This window comes from Solanum lycopersicum, chromosome 12, assembly GCF_036512215.1.
Source record: "Solanum lycopersicum chromosome 12, SLM_r2.1".
NCBI classification, from domain to species: domain Eukaryota; kingdom Viridiplantae; phylum Streptophyta; class Magnoliopsida; order Solanales; family Solanaceae; genus Solanum; species Solanum lycopersicum.
The window spans coordinates 25963707-25980741 of NC_090811.1; the positions used below are offsets into that span (position 1 = coordinate 25963707).

At 35.0% G+C, this 17035-nt stretch overlaps 1 protein-coding gene across 1 annotated transcript; it reads right to left on the bottom strand.

Moving 5' to 3' along the window:
* Positions 1-10088: 10088 nt before the first annotated feature.
* LOC138340278 (protein EIN4-like) lies at positions 10089-10676 on the bottom strand. Its single transcript, XM_069291990.1, has one exon. The coding sequence runs from the start codon at positions 10674-10676 to the stop codon at positions 10089-10091; it is 588 nt and encodes a 195-aa protein (XP_069148091.1).
* Between the last annotated feature and the right edge of the window lie 6359 nt (positions 10677-17035).

Below are 17035 nucleotides of genomic sequence, written 5' to 3' on the forward strand. Positions count from 1 at the left end.
ATGTGATGAATCTCATGTTCTTGAAACATATATCGCACATATATGTTTAGTCATGTTCTAAATGAATTAATGAACGTGAAATATATGTAATGACTTCAACACTAGTTATATGATCTAGGTGTGGATGATGTTATATGTATATTGATATACCGTGGTTTCACGGTATTATAAATACTTTTTCCTTAAGTTTAGTGTGTCCAAAAGCCTTTTTGTGCTAATTTTTATATAAGTTTCTTTTTATTTTGCAGGAAATTTGTCCAAAGCTGAATGCGGAGATTTTGAGCGAAGAAATGTAGAAGAGACCACCTACGGAACTTATGACGGTCCGTTGTGCTTGTGACAGTCCGTAGGTGGCAGTGTAGTGCAGCTGCTGAAGGAAGATGGGGAAGTCTGACCAAGTGTGGGGTTACGAAGCTTGTGACGGTCCGTCGTGTCTATGACGGTCCGTCCTGCAGGTTCATCATGAAGTTCAGAGAAGTAATCCCAGTACCCATATTCCAAGAGTTGAAGTGTTTTGGAACGAAGACTCTCGACGGACTGTTGTGCCTATGATGGCCCGTCATACTTGCCATTGAGGGTAATGAAGGAGAGCAGAAGAAGAAATTGCAGAAGTATGGGACGACGGAGTGCATGACGGTCCGTCGTGACCATGACGATCCATCACTAGGTCCGTCAACCTAGACGCGTTTTGGCTGATTTCCAGCAAATAGAGTCCTTGTTTAATTAGGTTTTTATTTTTTATAAATAATTCAAAAAACCTCGTTTTTGAGGTTCGACTCTTGATCATTGTTAGACTCTGGATTGTTAGAAATCATATTAGACTTTGTGTATTAGTGTGAGATTCTTGATAATCATTAGACTTTTTGTGAGATTATTGATTACTTTGAGATTCTTGCAAGTGATTATTTGTGATTAATCAAGAAAACTTTTGGATTTTACTCTTTCTCATTCAAGTAAGTACATGACTTCTTATTCAATATATTGGAATATTTTTATTATGACTATGAGTAACTAAACTCCATAACTAGGGTTGTGGGAACCATAGGGAAATAATGAGATAAAACGTAACTAAAATAACAGTTCTAGAATAGTGTCTTGCATGTATTAATAATTCTTTCGCTTAGAAGTCTTTTTAACAGATGTCCAATGTTAAAACTCACCTTAATGCTACTTGCCGGACCAAGGAGGTAGATAATAGGAAAAGAATTATCAACATAGATTTAAGATATACTATCTAATAGGCTAGTATTGATTGGTACGAGGTAATAACATAGTCAAATATCGAATACGATGCTTAATATGAGGTAAAGATAAGGGTTAGGAAAGCAACACACATAGCTGGACCAAGGTGCGGAGTGAGATTTTCTAGATGCCGGACCAAGGATTTAGAAATACATAACTTATCACTTTGCATGCAAGATACTAGGAAAGAATTGTTACAGTTAGAATTATCAAGTTATGAACCTGTGGGGGAACACGTAAACCCTAGTTAGTTTGATTAATTGATTAAAATCCAACATTCAAAGCTGTTAACTATCTCTTTCAATTGCGTTAGGTATTTTAATTTATTTAGAATTAGAAACCCTCCTTTTATTGTTTTTACTTTCCAAGGAAATCATTGACCAAACAATAGTAATAACAGGTTGAAGTTAAGTCTAGACTATTTTCCTCGTAAGCACGATCCCAACCTCACTAGTTGGGTTATTTACTTGACACGACTGCTTTACTTCTTATTTGAGAAGTAAGTTTGAGCGTATCAAATTTTGGCGCCGCTGCCGGGGAAATTAGCTTTTAGATTAACTTGAACTTATTACTATTGTTTAGGGGATATTTTCTTGATTTTACATTGTTTTATTGTTTTTGATTTTTTTAGAACCATCCTCCTTGTAAGCCAAATACACGGAGAGGAAGAGAACCCTTGTTTCCCTATGATCACGAGTTAAAGCATACACTGCGCAATATGAATTGAAACTTGGGAATAAATGATGATAACCCGAACAAGAACATCCCAGCTCCGGTTGATATTCATGGTCAGATGTTACCCGATACTCCGGGTGAACTCTAGGAGAGAGGATAAAATCCCGTTCCACGGCCCCAAGCATACTACAGAGGTTATCATAACATAGCAGACTCTGATGGGCCACTTGTCTTGCCTCCTCTACCCACAGGCCACACCTTTGTGGTAACAAGTAGCTTGATGCAAATGATCACTGCTAGAGGTTTGTTTTCAGGGCTACCTTCTGAGGATTCACATGCCCATATGGCTAAGGTAAGGGCAGTGTGTAAAAGCTGTGTAGGGAGTCCTGATTTTGATTTAGACGTAATAGGTCTCAAAGTGTTTCCTCTCCCACTGACGGCAGAGGCTGCTATGTGGTTCACTGAGCTCCCATACAACTCAATCTTCACTTGGAACCAACTAAGGGATGTCTTCTTAGCACGCTACTATCTAGTCTCCAAGAAACTAAACCACAAAGACAAAGTGAATAACTTTGTGGCACTACCAGGAGAGTCAGTTAGTAGTTCTTGGGATAGATTCACCTCATTCTTGAGAAGTGTTCCAAATCACCGTATAGATGATGAGTCACTGAAGGAATACTTCTATCAGGGACAGGATGATAAAAATAAAGCGGTGTTGGACACTATAGCAGGTGGATCTTATGGGGAGTGTCCTTATGCAGAGATCGCTAAAAAATTAGAGAAAATCTCCCGAAATAACAAAGCTTGGAGTACTAGGAAATCTGATACTGGGAGAAACACCTTCGGAGTGCAGTCCACTCACAACCCAGCCACAGATGAGATTCGTGACGAAATGGCTCAGATGAGAACCGAGCTTGGGTTGGTACTAAAACATGTCACTGGGGTGCAGAAATGATAAATGCAGTCAACTACTTGGCTAAACCACCACCTCCTAATGATGAATGCTATTATGAGGAGGACACTTATGAAGTAAATGAGCAGACGGGGGGTTTCCGACCAAGCGCCCAAGGCTCAAATCAGAATAACTGGCGCCAAGGTCAAGGAACCCAAGGTCGGAACTATGGTAACTACAATTGTGAGGGTCTTTATGTCAGCGATGGAAACTACAACCGCGACAACAACTTTAACAGGGGTAACTATGCTAATAGAAACGATAGGAATGGGCCCTATGTCCCTCCTCAAAATAGTGAAGTTACTCCTAGGGATGGTGGAGATAGTATGGCATGAATTGAGAATATGTTGCACAGTATGATGAGGAGGTTCGATGCTAGTGATGAGAATATTAGTGATTTAGCAAGTATTGGGCAAAAAGTTGATACACATGCAATTTCGATTAAGCAGATCAAGTTGCAAATGGCCCAATTATCTGCGACAGTGAACACACGGCAACCAGATACTCTTCCTAGCAACACTGTCCAAAATCTAAAGAATGATGCACACTGTATGACAATCACTACTGGGGGTGGTAAGCAAACCATTGACGCACATATGCCGTGTACTGAGGAAAATTTGAGAAAGGATAATGACAATGTGGTAAAGGGTAGTGGTGAAGTAGAGGAAAGTAATGGAAAAGATGCAGAAGTACCTATGAAGGTGATTCCCATGAGTAGGCCACCACCACCTTTCCCTCAGATATTAGTGAAAAAGACCGAGGATGGTATATACCGGCGTTTCATAATAATGTTGAAGCAGCTTTCTATCAATGTCCCTTTGGTAGAAGCTCTTGAACAAATGCCCGGTTATTCAAAATTTCAGAAAGATCTGGTCACCAAGAAAAGATCGGTCCCTTTTGAGGATGATGATAGACTACAGGATTGTAGTGCTATTGCTACAAGATCCCTCGTACAAAAGAAAGAAGATCCGCATGCGTTCATTATTCCTTGTAAAGTTGTGTCAATACATTTTGCTAAAGCATTATGTGATCTGGGGGCAAACATAAATCTCATGAGCCTCTCAATTTACAAGAAGTTGGGTTTGGGGGATACAAAACCCACTGATATGCGGCTACCGATGGCTGATCAGACAGTGAAAAGGCCTATAGGGATACTCGACGATGTGCTAGTAAAAGTTGAGTCATTCATCATTCCGGCTGATTTTGTTATTCTTGATTGTGCGGTCGATTTTGAAGTGCCTATTATTCTTGGAAGGCCATTCCTTGCTACACGTTTAGCGTTAGTTATTATGGAGAAGGGACATATAACATTTTGGTTGAATAATGAAGAAGCGACCTTCAACATTTGTAGGACCATGAGGCAGAGTGGTGAGCTCCAATTGGTATCTTCCATATCCCACAAAGAAAAAATGAAGAAGGAGAATGAACAAAAAAGTGCAAAACAAGAGTTTATGATTGGGGATTTAGTGCTTTTAGTCAATTCTGGGTCACCTTGTCTTCCGGGCAAGCTCAAGTCCAAATGGACTAGCCCTTACTTGATTACCCAAGTATTCCCTCATGGAACAGTTGAGTTAAAAGCCAAGGAGGAAGTGCGGTTTGAGGTTAATAGATAACGAATAAAACTCTATTTTGGGCATAAAGCATCGGGGAATAAAGTAATAGAGGAAAAGCACCTTGATGAAGGCTTAGTAATCAAGTTTCCCCAGTCGTGTCGCGACATTAAATCAGGCGCTTGTTGGGAGGAAAACCAACACTTTTAGTCTTTTTAGTAATGGTAGCATTTTTCTACTAATGGGTTTTTAAATTTGTAGGCACATCACCAGGGAATTCTACAGAAAATTACTGTGCAGCTGTCACTAATGGACACATCGACGGACCGTTCAGCCTGCAACGGACCGTCGTATGCATCCGTTGTACCAGGTATGTTTCTCTGTAATTTTCAAACTAGGGCGCACACGACGGAACCAACGACGGATCGTCACAACTGCGACGGACCATCATCGGGGAATCGTCGCGTGATTAGAGATGAGGGCCCCATCAAGAGCTGCACCCACTTGCTGAGGAGGAGGCGCACCAGATGCGAGCATCAGAGTTAGCGGCTGGGGTGTCTAGCTCCCACACTGTGAAGATAGCAGGAGGCACTACTGATGGTGCAGTTGTTGTTGAGGACACCACAGAGGGTGTGCAAATTGAAGAGGACGTGGGTTTCGGGGAACTGGACCCACCAGCATGCTGATCGACGGTGCTTTGCGCCATAGGTTTGCTTCACCTACCACTCTAGTATTTAAATTTTTATGCATTGGAAAGAATTGCATGTTTTTTTGTTGGGGGTGAGGTAAATGGAAAGTGAGTGTTAGGGTGAAGTCTTAGTAGCCCAATTCACTATCCTCTTTTGGGGTTTTCTTGCCTGTGTTCTTTTTCCCCAAAAGACTGATTACTTTTTCTGTTGAACCGGCATGGTTATATCTTTTGTACATAGTTTAATTCTAGAGCATAATGGCTAAAATGATATCCTGATAAACTGAAAAAGGATGCATGACTAGGCATAATAATTGATGATTGTGTGGCCCTAAGCATGACATAGAGGTACAACCATTGCATTACCCTAAGTCTAAAACTCGAACTAGGTGTCTGATAATCTTGTATAGTTATTAGATGTCAAGTGAGTGCGAGGAAAGTTTTAATAGTCCACTATTGGTACTGAGCTAGAACTTACCTGGTTAGTCCTGCTAAAAGTGAGCTGTAATAGATAATTAGGAAAGGATCATAAGCCCTTATTCAATATAGCCCATTTCTAGCCTAAATAAAAGAAACCAAATGAAATTTATCCTTCTTTGATCCAAATGATCTGAGCATAAATTAGACCTTTCTTTTTCACCCCAACTGATCTTTTCTGGGAACAATGTGTTGGCCCTGGTCCCTCCTTGGACATGTGCACCTCAGCTTATGCCAAAAGCATAAGTTGAGGGTGGCTAATGCAGCAAACAACCTTCGTTATGGCCCTGACCCAACTTTGGGTATTGTGTACCTTGATTCATGGCAAAGCCATGAGTTGAGGGTGGCTATTATGAGGAATGCTTTGGAAAGTAGGGTTGAAAGAACAAAGAGAGAGAAAGAACAAAAGTACAGTGACTCAAGAATTAGTTGAAAGAAAAGTAAAGAAAAAGAAAAATATACAAGAAATACAAGCAAGAATAGAAAAGAGTCACTTACACAAATGAAGAAAGAATAGAAAATAGCAAGGTAAAAGAATATGAGAAACTACGCGAGATAAAATGATAGAAAGTGGAAGGTTTAGCCGATATGTCAAGGAGGGCAAAAAGTCACTAAAGTATACCTAAATATACCCTACCTGACCCTGAGCCTCTGTTACTAGCTGAAAAAGTCCTATTGTGATCCTAAGGGTTGTATAGCAAACTTAAGGCACTGAAAATAAGGGCAAGCTTATGAAAATAGGTATGAATGAGTGTGACTTTGTTCTGAGAACGAGTGTTTAAAAGTAATCCTTATACTCAAGCCGAAATCATTGTGTGAAAAATGAGGATTTTGTTTTAAAGTGAGGACACTAGTTGCAATACTGGAATTGTTAGCACCTCGGTGAGATATTGAAGAGGATAGGTGTTAGTGCATGGTGAGTCTGTGTCATGTTTCGATCCCATATAATTCAAGCCTAATAGTGATAGCATGCATAGTTTTGATGAGATTAATCGGGATTGACAGCCAAATGATTGCAAAGGATAAAACATGGATACTATTGTACAAAGATTTTGTATTGAGTCATAGTGCTTCGCTTGAGGACAAACAATGAATTTAAGTTGAGGGTGTTGATATACTGTGGTTTCACGATATTATTAATACTTTTTCCTTAAGTTTAGTGTGTCCAAAATCCTTTTTGTGCTAATTTTTATATAAGTTTCTTTTTATTTTGCAGGAAATTTGTCAAAAGATGAATGCGGAGATTTTGAGTGTAGAAATGCAGAATAGACCACCTACGAAGCTTATGACGGTCCTTCATGGTTGTGACGGTCCGTAGGTGGCAGCGTAATGCAGCTGCTGAAGGAAGATGGGAAGTCTGACAAAGTGTGGGGTTACGAAGCTTGTGACGGTCCGTCGTGTCTATTACGGTTTGTCCTGCAGGTTCGTCATGATGTTCAGAGCTGTAATTCCAGTACCCATAAGTATATGATTGATGAAGTTATGAACATGTGTGATTAGAGGTGTTATGGAAGGTAGATGTCACGACCTAGATTTTGGAATCCAGATGGCAACCAGCGTCGTTGATATCTCAGAGATCGCAGACAAGCCTTGTCTTGCATCATTAAATTCATCTAGATAAATTTTCTGAAAAATTTCATTTTTTTATATGTATGAGGTATACATAGACTTCATATAATTATTAACTAGATACATCATATACGAAGCTCAATATAAGATAACAACCACCTAACATAAAGAGTCAATTCAAAACTCAAGATGAATATATCATGAATAGTTTGAAAAACAAGGCATTATTACAAATCTTTGAAATGAACATACAAAAGAAACGCTTGGGAAAAAATCCACTAGCTGTGTATATAACTAAGGTAAACTAAATTTGTAGAATCCTCAAAATTGTGAGGACCTACTAAATAATTTGGAGAAACGCTGAAGTCCAAACCGCTGCATGTGTCGTCAACCTATCCTCTAACATGGACCTATAAAAATAGTAAATAATAGGGTGTTAGTTCACCGCTTGTACTAAGTATGGGTGTATTCACACATACACATAAATCTATGCATGATCAATGAAAGCTCTTCCTAAATGACATGCTATTTTTGGAAAGTCTGCTCATTAAACTTTCTTAATTCATTTGTTGTGAATTGGGGTATGAATATAATGTGTTTTAATGAATTCAAAAAACACAACTAATTTTCTATATGATTAAAATAGATTAGTATCATCAACATAATTTAAGAACAACACAGAAAATGATTTGAGATTTTGATCCTCTTAGGCCGATAGCTCCTCTTTGTACACTTAGATTATTTTTCTGTCTTTTTCTTCTTCTTTTTGTGTAGTTCAATAATTCCTTTGCTACGATGTTATGCATACAAGTGCAATGATTCATTTTAGTCCCATACCCATAATGAATCGATGTAAATATAATGAATAAGGATTAATTTCCCAATCTTATAGTGAGTCATTCTTTACACTATATATTCATTGCCTTTCATAAGAAATTCTCTATTGATCATGTTGTTGATTTCATTACTTTAATGTTTAATATATTATACATTTTATATACATGAGACTTTGGAAACTTTTATGTAGCCTACCATATGGGACCTCAACCCGAGGGCCTTTTTTAGCAAACACAAAGTATGCTTCATGCGTTCATTCGTACTTCACATTATTCATTTCATTCATTCATAGGCTTATCTAAACACCAGCTATAACTAAGATGAATTTTAAGACTCTGATCAGGATCATGAAGTGCAATGATCAAGAATTATCTAATGTCATTACTTTAATCTTATTTCACCTCCTGATTGTCTTGCACAAACACCTTCGGTATCATTCATTTCGTTATGTTTCATATATTTAGGAACTACAACCTTAACCGACATAGATCATGTGAGCATCATGAAATCCTGTGTCTAACCCACACAGAAAGGAGGTGGAATCAATGGCCAAAGTAACCCATAACATGCTAATGTAGATGGGAATTGAACCCCGCCTGATCCCTACATTGACAGTATAGGTTTGAAGTCTAGGATATATAAGGGGACCCATAACTTGCATGCCAGACAGTCTAATCTCATGAGAGTTGTGTAAACCTCCGCTCGTCCCGAAAGAAGGCATCACCGTTCATAGCTAGCCTATCGGTGCTGAGTATAAAGTTCCATTTCATTCAACTCATACATCATGAGAGCTTGATTCTAGTATGAGGACGTCATACCTCAATATATGATTTCTCATCTCATCATTAGTATTAATTGTACCTCAGTGTCAATACTTTCATTAGAGTGTACATAGAGACTGGTCTCACCATTATCTCTACATTCTCATAGGTGAGTACGTTTTGGTAACATTTACTTAGGCTCATTTAAGATTGAACTCATGTTTCACATTACCCTCTTATCATGTTGTCACCACATTCATTAACATTTGGTACATTTGTTTTTTTATAATTACTCACCGTTTACGTGAATGTTCATTTCTTCTTTATCTTCTACTATTGACTCAAGCATTATGGAAGCTTGCTTCTAGGTTAAAATTTACTTACTCTATTGATGACTGGTCATCCTTATATTACATTGATGAAATGTGAATTTTCCTTACATATTATCCTTTGTTGTTAATGAAGATGGCTCACACTTTCTAACACCTTCATACGTGAGTATTCTTTTAACATAGTATCTTAGGGGTAAGTGAGACTTGTCTCACTTCATTTAAAACCCATTCTAGTCACATACTTTTGGCCCCTTTAATTATGTTATAACTCATGTTACTTCCTTACTTTAGTTTACTAGATTCATATTTTGTTTATGGATGATGAGCACTTCATTCAATGAGTTTCTAAGTTCATATGTCATACTTTTAGAGCATGTTGGGAGTTGTCCCTATGAGTGGTATGCCCTTGATTATGGGTTAACTGAATTAGTATAGAAGTGCTTATATTATAATTTTATACTCTAACTACACAAGATAGGCATATGATTAGTATTGGCCTCAGCCTTTAAATATTAAAATACATTACCATTTTAGTTGGCATGTGCAAATTCTACGTATCTTCATATTTAAATTTAATATGTATAAAACATTGGCCAATCTTTTAATTATATAACACAATATGATAGTCATTTACATACATCACTTTTAAACAATGTATTGTTATCCATTTTATTAGCATATGATTAGTATTGTCATAAACAATTGGGCATAGATTTAATAACCATATTTGTTGGCATAAGCCAATTTTCATATGCAACATGCTTAAGTTTTTATACATTATACATTAGAATATCTTTTACTTATTTAGAGATAACATTAAAGAAAATTCTCATTTAAATTTTGAACTATGTTTTTGTTAGACATTTTATTCACATAAAGAAAACATTCTCTCAAATTATGATTTCACAGAGATCCATTTTAGTTAACCCTAGAGAAAAGACATAAATACACCATTGAAGTTGTCCCATATTTTCATAAAGACAAATAAACTTTAAAAGTGTCCTATCACCCAACTGAACAATTAAATATCATTGTAAATTGGTCATTTTTACCCATTCCCTCATCTACATCGTGCGCGTGTTGCTCACTCCCTAAGATAGAATTAACCCGACCAACCCTTATCTTTTGAAGAAAAGTCATATATGTTCTCTTCTCATCACCCATCACCAGATTAGCTAAAGAACTGAGAACATCCATGGAAAAGCCAACGCCCTTAAAAACACACACCCACTTAACAAGACAAGAAGCCTCTCTGATAAGTGAATGCAACTGAAACGGCATCAATTTTACTGAGAATCTCCCTTCGTCTTTGTCAGGTATATCCATTGCATCATTTATTAAATTTAACAGAACGGTGCTCGTTCTCACCATTGTGTCACTAATAATAATCTTCTGGTTAGAGCTTGTATTCTCATCTTGAAGTATGTAAAGCAAACCCAAAATCGAGTGCATTGGTCGTCTCATCCCATTGTTCATTACCTTCTTAAATGAATTCCTTGCCTGGCTTGCCTTCACGACATTCTCCTTAGCCTGTTGCAGCAAACCGTTCTCGCTTCTAGTTTCTCCCTCATTACTCTTTAAGAACCGTTGCATGGGATAGGGCCACAACCACCTGATCAGCAACTACTTCCACGATCTCCATCTCATTATTTCTTCAATTATCATTTGCACTCGGAATAACCAAAACTAAAATAGCATAACGAGTGTCAACCAACTCAGGCGTCACACCTTTGAAATCCGAAGCAATATACTTTCTATGAAAATCAAAATATTAGGGCTACCAAACCTATTTTGGGTTTAAATTGGGGAAGATGACATAAATTGATTAAATAATTCATAATAAAGAAAGGAAATAACATGTGGCACCTTTGAACTGGTCAATGAAAGTGAAAACTGGTTCATGACGCGCCTAACGTGCATGTAAAAAACCTAGGCGAGGAAATGGGTAAAAATGACTCATTTACAATGATATATAGTTGTTTAGTGGGGTGATAGGACACTTTGAAAGTTTAGGTGTCTTTATGCAAGTCTGTGACAACTGCGATGGTATATTTATGTCTTTTCTCTTAACCTTATAACATAACTTTAGGCATAACGTTTTTTTAAAAATCTTGGACAGCATTGTATTATAATTTGGTGAATTTATCATATTTATAAATTCATATTAACAGCAAGTGTGCACAACAGACCGTAACATCATCATACATACCATTTTCGGACATATCTTTAACATAGTATCATTCTTTTAATTCACATAATAACACTTACAATCAAATGAGTCCAATTAATACATTCATTTAATCATTATTTAATATAATACACATTAAGATCAGCCATAACCAAATACCAGTAACATGATTTGTAAACTATTCAACATTGAAATTGTACCAAGGATACTAGGGAAAGGTGTTCGACAAGAATGATGGGAAACATCCTTAGTTCTCAAGATCTTTTAATCATTCTAAAGAAAGATCTCTTGGAGAAATAAGTTCAGGAGAGAAACTCATATCTTATGTAAAACTTAATCTACGAAAACCACATTGAACCAAACCTTAAAGACACCTTGAAATCGCCCTAGAGAAATTGATAAATTTTTATGTTCTCTTTCGTTCGTTGCTTGCTGTTTTTGCGTCGCCTATTCTACGAGTGTGAACGTGATTTTTCTGTTTAAGAACAGGTATTGAATTAGACACTTATGTTTCATAATTTAATTTATTAAACTAATTACCAATTACCAAAAAGCCACTCCTAAGTTGATTAAACTTAGAAGAACATAACAGTTAGTCAAATCTGGAAATTGGTATTGATGAAGGTTTTGGAAAACATTTTGACTTTATATTTATTAAATAAATCCTTAATTTAATTATTTAGGTACCTAGGGTATGTACTAAAGTACCCCTAATTTATTGGAGCAATAATTAATTTTGGACCATCCTAGGTTAAGTATTAAGATGTTTCTGGAGTTGTATTATGTTAATGTAAGAATTTCGTGAATTTCGTTTTGATTATGTAAATGTGCTAACCACACATGAGTGAATTGTATTGAAAGGAGAAAACTCATGGCATTCCTATTGTGTTATGAGGATCACAATATAAGAGGTAGACCCTATGGCGTAAACTAAGTTATGATTATAAATGAAAGACGTTTCAAAAGGGACCCTAGCTTAGAACCGAGTTAGCTAGAAGTAAGTAGTGCCCCTGCCCATAAAAGGAAGGTAGGATCAGTAATGTACTTAGGAGGTTGGAGACTTTAATGCATGTACCATAAAGAGGTCCCCAACAACATCTCCTAGTTCTTGAACTATGTTGCCCCCATAGGAATACTAGCTAGTGGATCCACATTGATGTTATGTTCATGTTTTGGTACTACCTTGGAAAGTAGATTGCCTTCTTTAGGTGAAGGGTTCCATGACACTGAATTCCACAACGTTTGTTTGTGCCCCCATTGTCTTGTATTTTTTTATCCTATTCTCTGTAATGACCAATTTCTTTGATACTTTTTCTGAGTACTATGAAAAGTATTAAGATTACCATGTTGATTATTCTTTTTACTGTGTCCCTGGATAGAAATCTTTCCATGATGGATGAGTTGATGTTATGATTTTCTTGTAAGATCTTAAAATGGGTTCTTACAAAAATGAATATTTTTTTCATTAAGTAGTTTCTGTTATCTACTTTTTTGGGGACTACGAGTTTGTTTTGCGAATAGAATTACTTAAAAAGAGATAAAAGGACAATCAAAAGAATTATATTCAAATAAACTATGATAGATTATAACTCATATCTGATAAAAAGAAATCATTTGGCTGAAGCTATCTGGGTTTTGCAACGCTGAAATTTGGTTTTTTTGCTTTTCTAAACAATGATTGATCTTGATATAGTTGGATTTTGAGCTGAAGTTTTAGAATTTTATAATTACGAATCTAATAAGATAATCATTAAATCTAGTATATTTTAATGTTGTTTCTGTGTATTTATAAGGTTTTAGTGTTGATACAAATTTATGTAGTATTATTTGAGTTGCATTGGGTCATCTTCCTTCAACAATATTTCTGGAGTACGCTTGAAATTACTAACATTTTCCATTCATCCAAAATTCTCGATGAAAAATAACTAACTCTTTTTGGAGTTAGATCTATCTCGGACTAACACTTGAAATACAAATAAATTTACTCAAAAAAATAAGCTACCAACTATAATGTGGAAAACATCTAAGTAGGATATCCTATTAATTGATCTAAATGAGGCTTCTAGTTGTTATGCCTTTGTCCTTCAATATGAACTTGAATACCTATTTCCTTCAGACTGTGTTTTGTGCTTCACTTCTTGGAATTAAATCTCTTATTATTTCTTTCAATACAAATGTTGTATATAATTGTTGCAAAATAGTATTCCAATATTCTAGATCTTGGTCTACTATTCTTGACCCTGCTAATCATCCATTTGACTTCATATTCCTAGCTGCCTACTTGTCTGTTAGATCCCAAATAGTTCAACATTGCTTTTGAGACATATAAATAGTAAGGACAAGCATAAAATAGGTGATAAAATTTTTCTATATGACCGTTATTGCATAGAAAGCAGTTTACATCCACTAGTATACCCCAATTCAAGACTCTGTCTACAGTATAAAACTTCTTCTGTAATGTCATTCACAAAATGAACTAGTATCTTGGCATCATACCCTTGACCTGAACCAAGTGTTTCAACTCAACTTAAGGATATTGAGGTCTAAGTGTAACATAGTTGTTCTTGATGTTGGCTTTAGGCTTCTTCCTTTCTCAAGTAGGGCCAAAATCATCTTTATACCATGTCGTTGCATCAAAAAGATTTGTTCCCAGTAAGTTTGCATCCCAAATATAATACTCTTGATGAGTTGAAGTCTGCCACTATATGATAGAAATTGGATGTCCAACACTTCACCCTAGCTATCATTCTATAAACAAGGGGTAGACATTGGTGAACTGATAACTTCCTGGATGATAATAGTACTCCCAAATATTTAAAAGGTAGATCATCTTTCTCCATCTACAATTTATATAAGATTTGGCTCTTAATTTCATTAGACATCACTTCAGAAAGTTTGTAGTCGTAAATAATTTCATAATCCCTTTAATTACCTCTTCTCCAATCATGTCCCAATGATTTTTAATAATTCAGCAGTTAGAACATGCATTCCAGGTGCTTTATCTACTTGTAACTCTTTCAAGGTAGACACAATATCCTCAAGTTTAATAGGTTTTATCAATTGTTGTTGTTCCAGTAATAGATAGGGTCCATCTCTAAATAAATTTGTTAGTTAATTTTTTCTTACAATTAAGAATAATCAGGATATCAATTTTTTGGAAGGGATGACGTGTCATTACTATTCAATTATTTTTATTTTTTAAGAAATGTGAGATCAGAGTTCAATTTAAGAATGACATAAAGAGAATATCTCTTATCTCTCGGGGTCATGATTTGAAGGGAAATTTTTCAAAGACAATGCAAGAAATAAGCTTTCATACGAATCCACATATAGAAGCAAGTTATTACATGTTTCAAAGCTTCACCTTAGACACCTATTTTAAGCTTGAAGATTAGAAATCTCTGAAAATAATAAGATGTTTGATTCATCTCTCTTCTTGTACATTTTATTCATTTTTGAACTTTGGGGTTTTTGATGTACTTCTTACCTTTCTTGATACAAACTAATTTCTAAGTTGAAAATTGAAGTCCATACTACTTGCTGAGATTAAAAAAATGAAACAGATAAAAGTCTACGATGTTTTAAATTGAAGTTCTATGTCTTATGAATATTGTTATAGATCTGCGATTCCTTTTTTGGGTAAACACTCCAAGCAATCATATGTCTTCTTTCTTTATTTTCTTTGTGGATAAATTCACACACTTGTCTATTAAATCAAAATTTTACGCTTGGTATTTTATGAAGTATCAAAAAATTAAATTTTATATTTTGTTTATCAGGCCAACATGATCAAGAAAACTAAAACAACCGTAGTTAGCACAAACAAAAAGAAGTGGGTATGTTTGAAAAAACTACAATATCTTTCTTTTCATTCAAACAGAGGAAATTTTTTGTTCATAGTTACTTTTTTTAGTACCTCTTAGGCAGATCCATAGAATTAATGCGTAGCTTCGTAGCATGTATTTGTTATGTCATTTGGAGGCCAAGTAGTAAGGAATTTAGTTCATCAGACAGAGCGTCGTTCACATTGATTTTTGAGAGAAGCCTTTTACCTTGTTGCCTCTTTTATCCCTTATTACTCCTCGAACTCCTCCACACATAGTTGTGGGATCAAAATGCCTGGAAACATTCATTTTAAGGCCCCTATTAGAAGGTTCCCATTTAATAAATTCTACAAACAATTAGCTTTTTGCATGAACTTTAAAAGGATTCGATAAATGGGTAATAACTCAAAACAACTATCATATGAGACTGGTTAAACTCATGATCAATATATTTGGAAGTTCGTTTAATTTTCTAGGTTATTGTTTTTAAGTTAATCTCAGTCTTCTAATGGAATGTAAGTAAGGATAGTTTCTGATGCAAGATTACCAAGAGCACAAAAGTAGTGGCTCGTATGTTGCCTTGGGATGGTACTTCTTGCTTCAATAGTATGTTCAGTTTTGGGTCCACTGCACTGTGTGATTTCAAACATGAACTACTTTCCTTCACTAGTACAGTTGGATATTTGCTTGATCTGTACTTTTCCTATCATCTACAACTACAACTATTGATGTCTGACAAGTGACCAAAATTCTGCGTAAAAATTCAACTTTGAATAGATGTTCTAGAAGAGTTGTTAATGTATGATGTCATTTCCTTTCTTTATGGTGATAAAATATGATTGCTTCAAAGGTGATTCTACGGCTTAAGTAAAATGTACCATCTTACTACCATGTTGTAAATGGTTCTAATGAAAGTTGAATTATTATGCTATAAACTTTAATTAGTTATTGGGGATCTAATTTCTATTATTCTATAGCTATAAAATTTCTTATGTGCATTTCTTGTGCAGAATTTTTAAGGAAATTGAGGTCAAGTGTCGATTGCAACATGCTCGACTTTTGGGTTGATGATTTCACAAAGATTTATTGCAAATTTACTAGAGATTCTAATTCCATTTTAATTAAGAGTTAATTAATTGGTTTATGTTGAGATTATTACTTGAGATAGAAAAGATAATTTGTTTTGATATCATTTACTTATACATAAAACATATTATTTTTCTATTTCTTCTTTGATTATAATTTAAGAAAATATTTGATTTATATAATATTTCTTGCTTTTCATGAATGAGATAGTTTTGGATGCACAAATTGTTTGTATGTATTTGTGTCTTTAGAAAAACTATAATAATTTACCTAGAATGTTTAAGAAATTTGGCAGCGACATTAGAATATTAATATGACTTTTAGCAAAATATAAAATAATGTCAACAATTTTATGACATTCAATAATAGCATTTGTTGATATTATCTAAAGTGTCCAAAATTTCAATTTGACATTTTATAAATGTCACAAGTATCATGAAATTTGTTTTACCAACATTAAATGTAAATTTCATAAAGTTAAAGTGAAATTTCTTAAATATAAAAATAATTAAGTGTCATATATCTCATAACGATATTTACTAAATGTCAAAAATAAATATCATATGTTTCATACCGACATTTATGTAAATTTCAAAAATAAATCTCATTTATCTCATACCAACATTTACCTAATTATTGCAATTAAATATCATATATTTCTCATACTGATATTTACCTAAATGTCGAAAAAATGTTATATATCTCATATTGACATTTATCTAACTATCGAAAATAAATATCATATATCTCAAACTGACATTCACCTAAATGTCAAAAAATAAATTTCATATTTCTTAGCAACATTTACATAAATGTCAGAAAATAAATGTCGTAATAATCTTATAAATATTTAC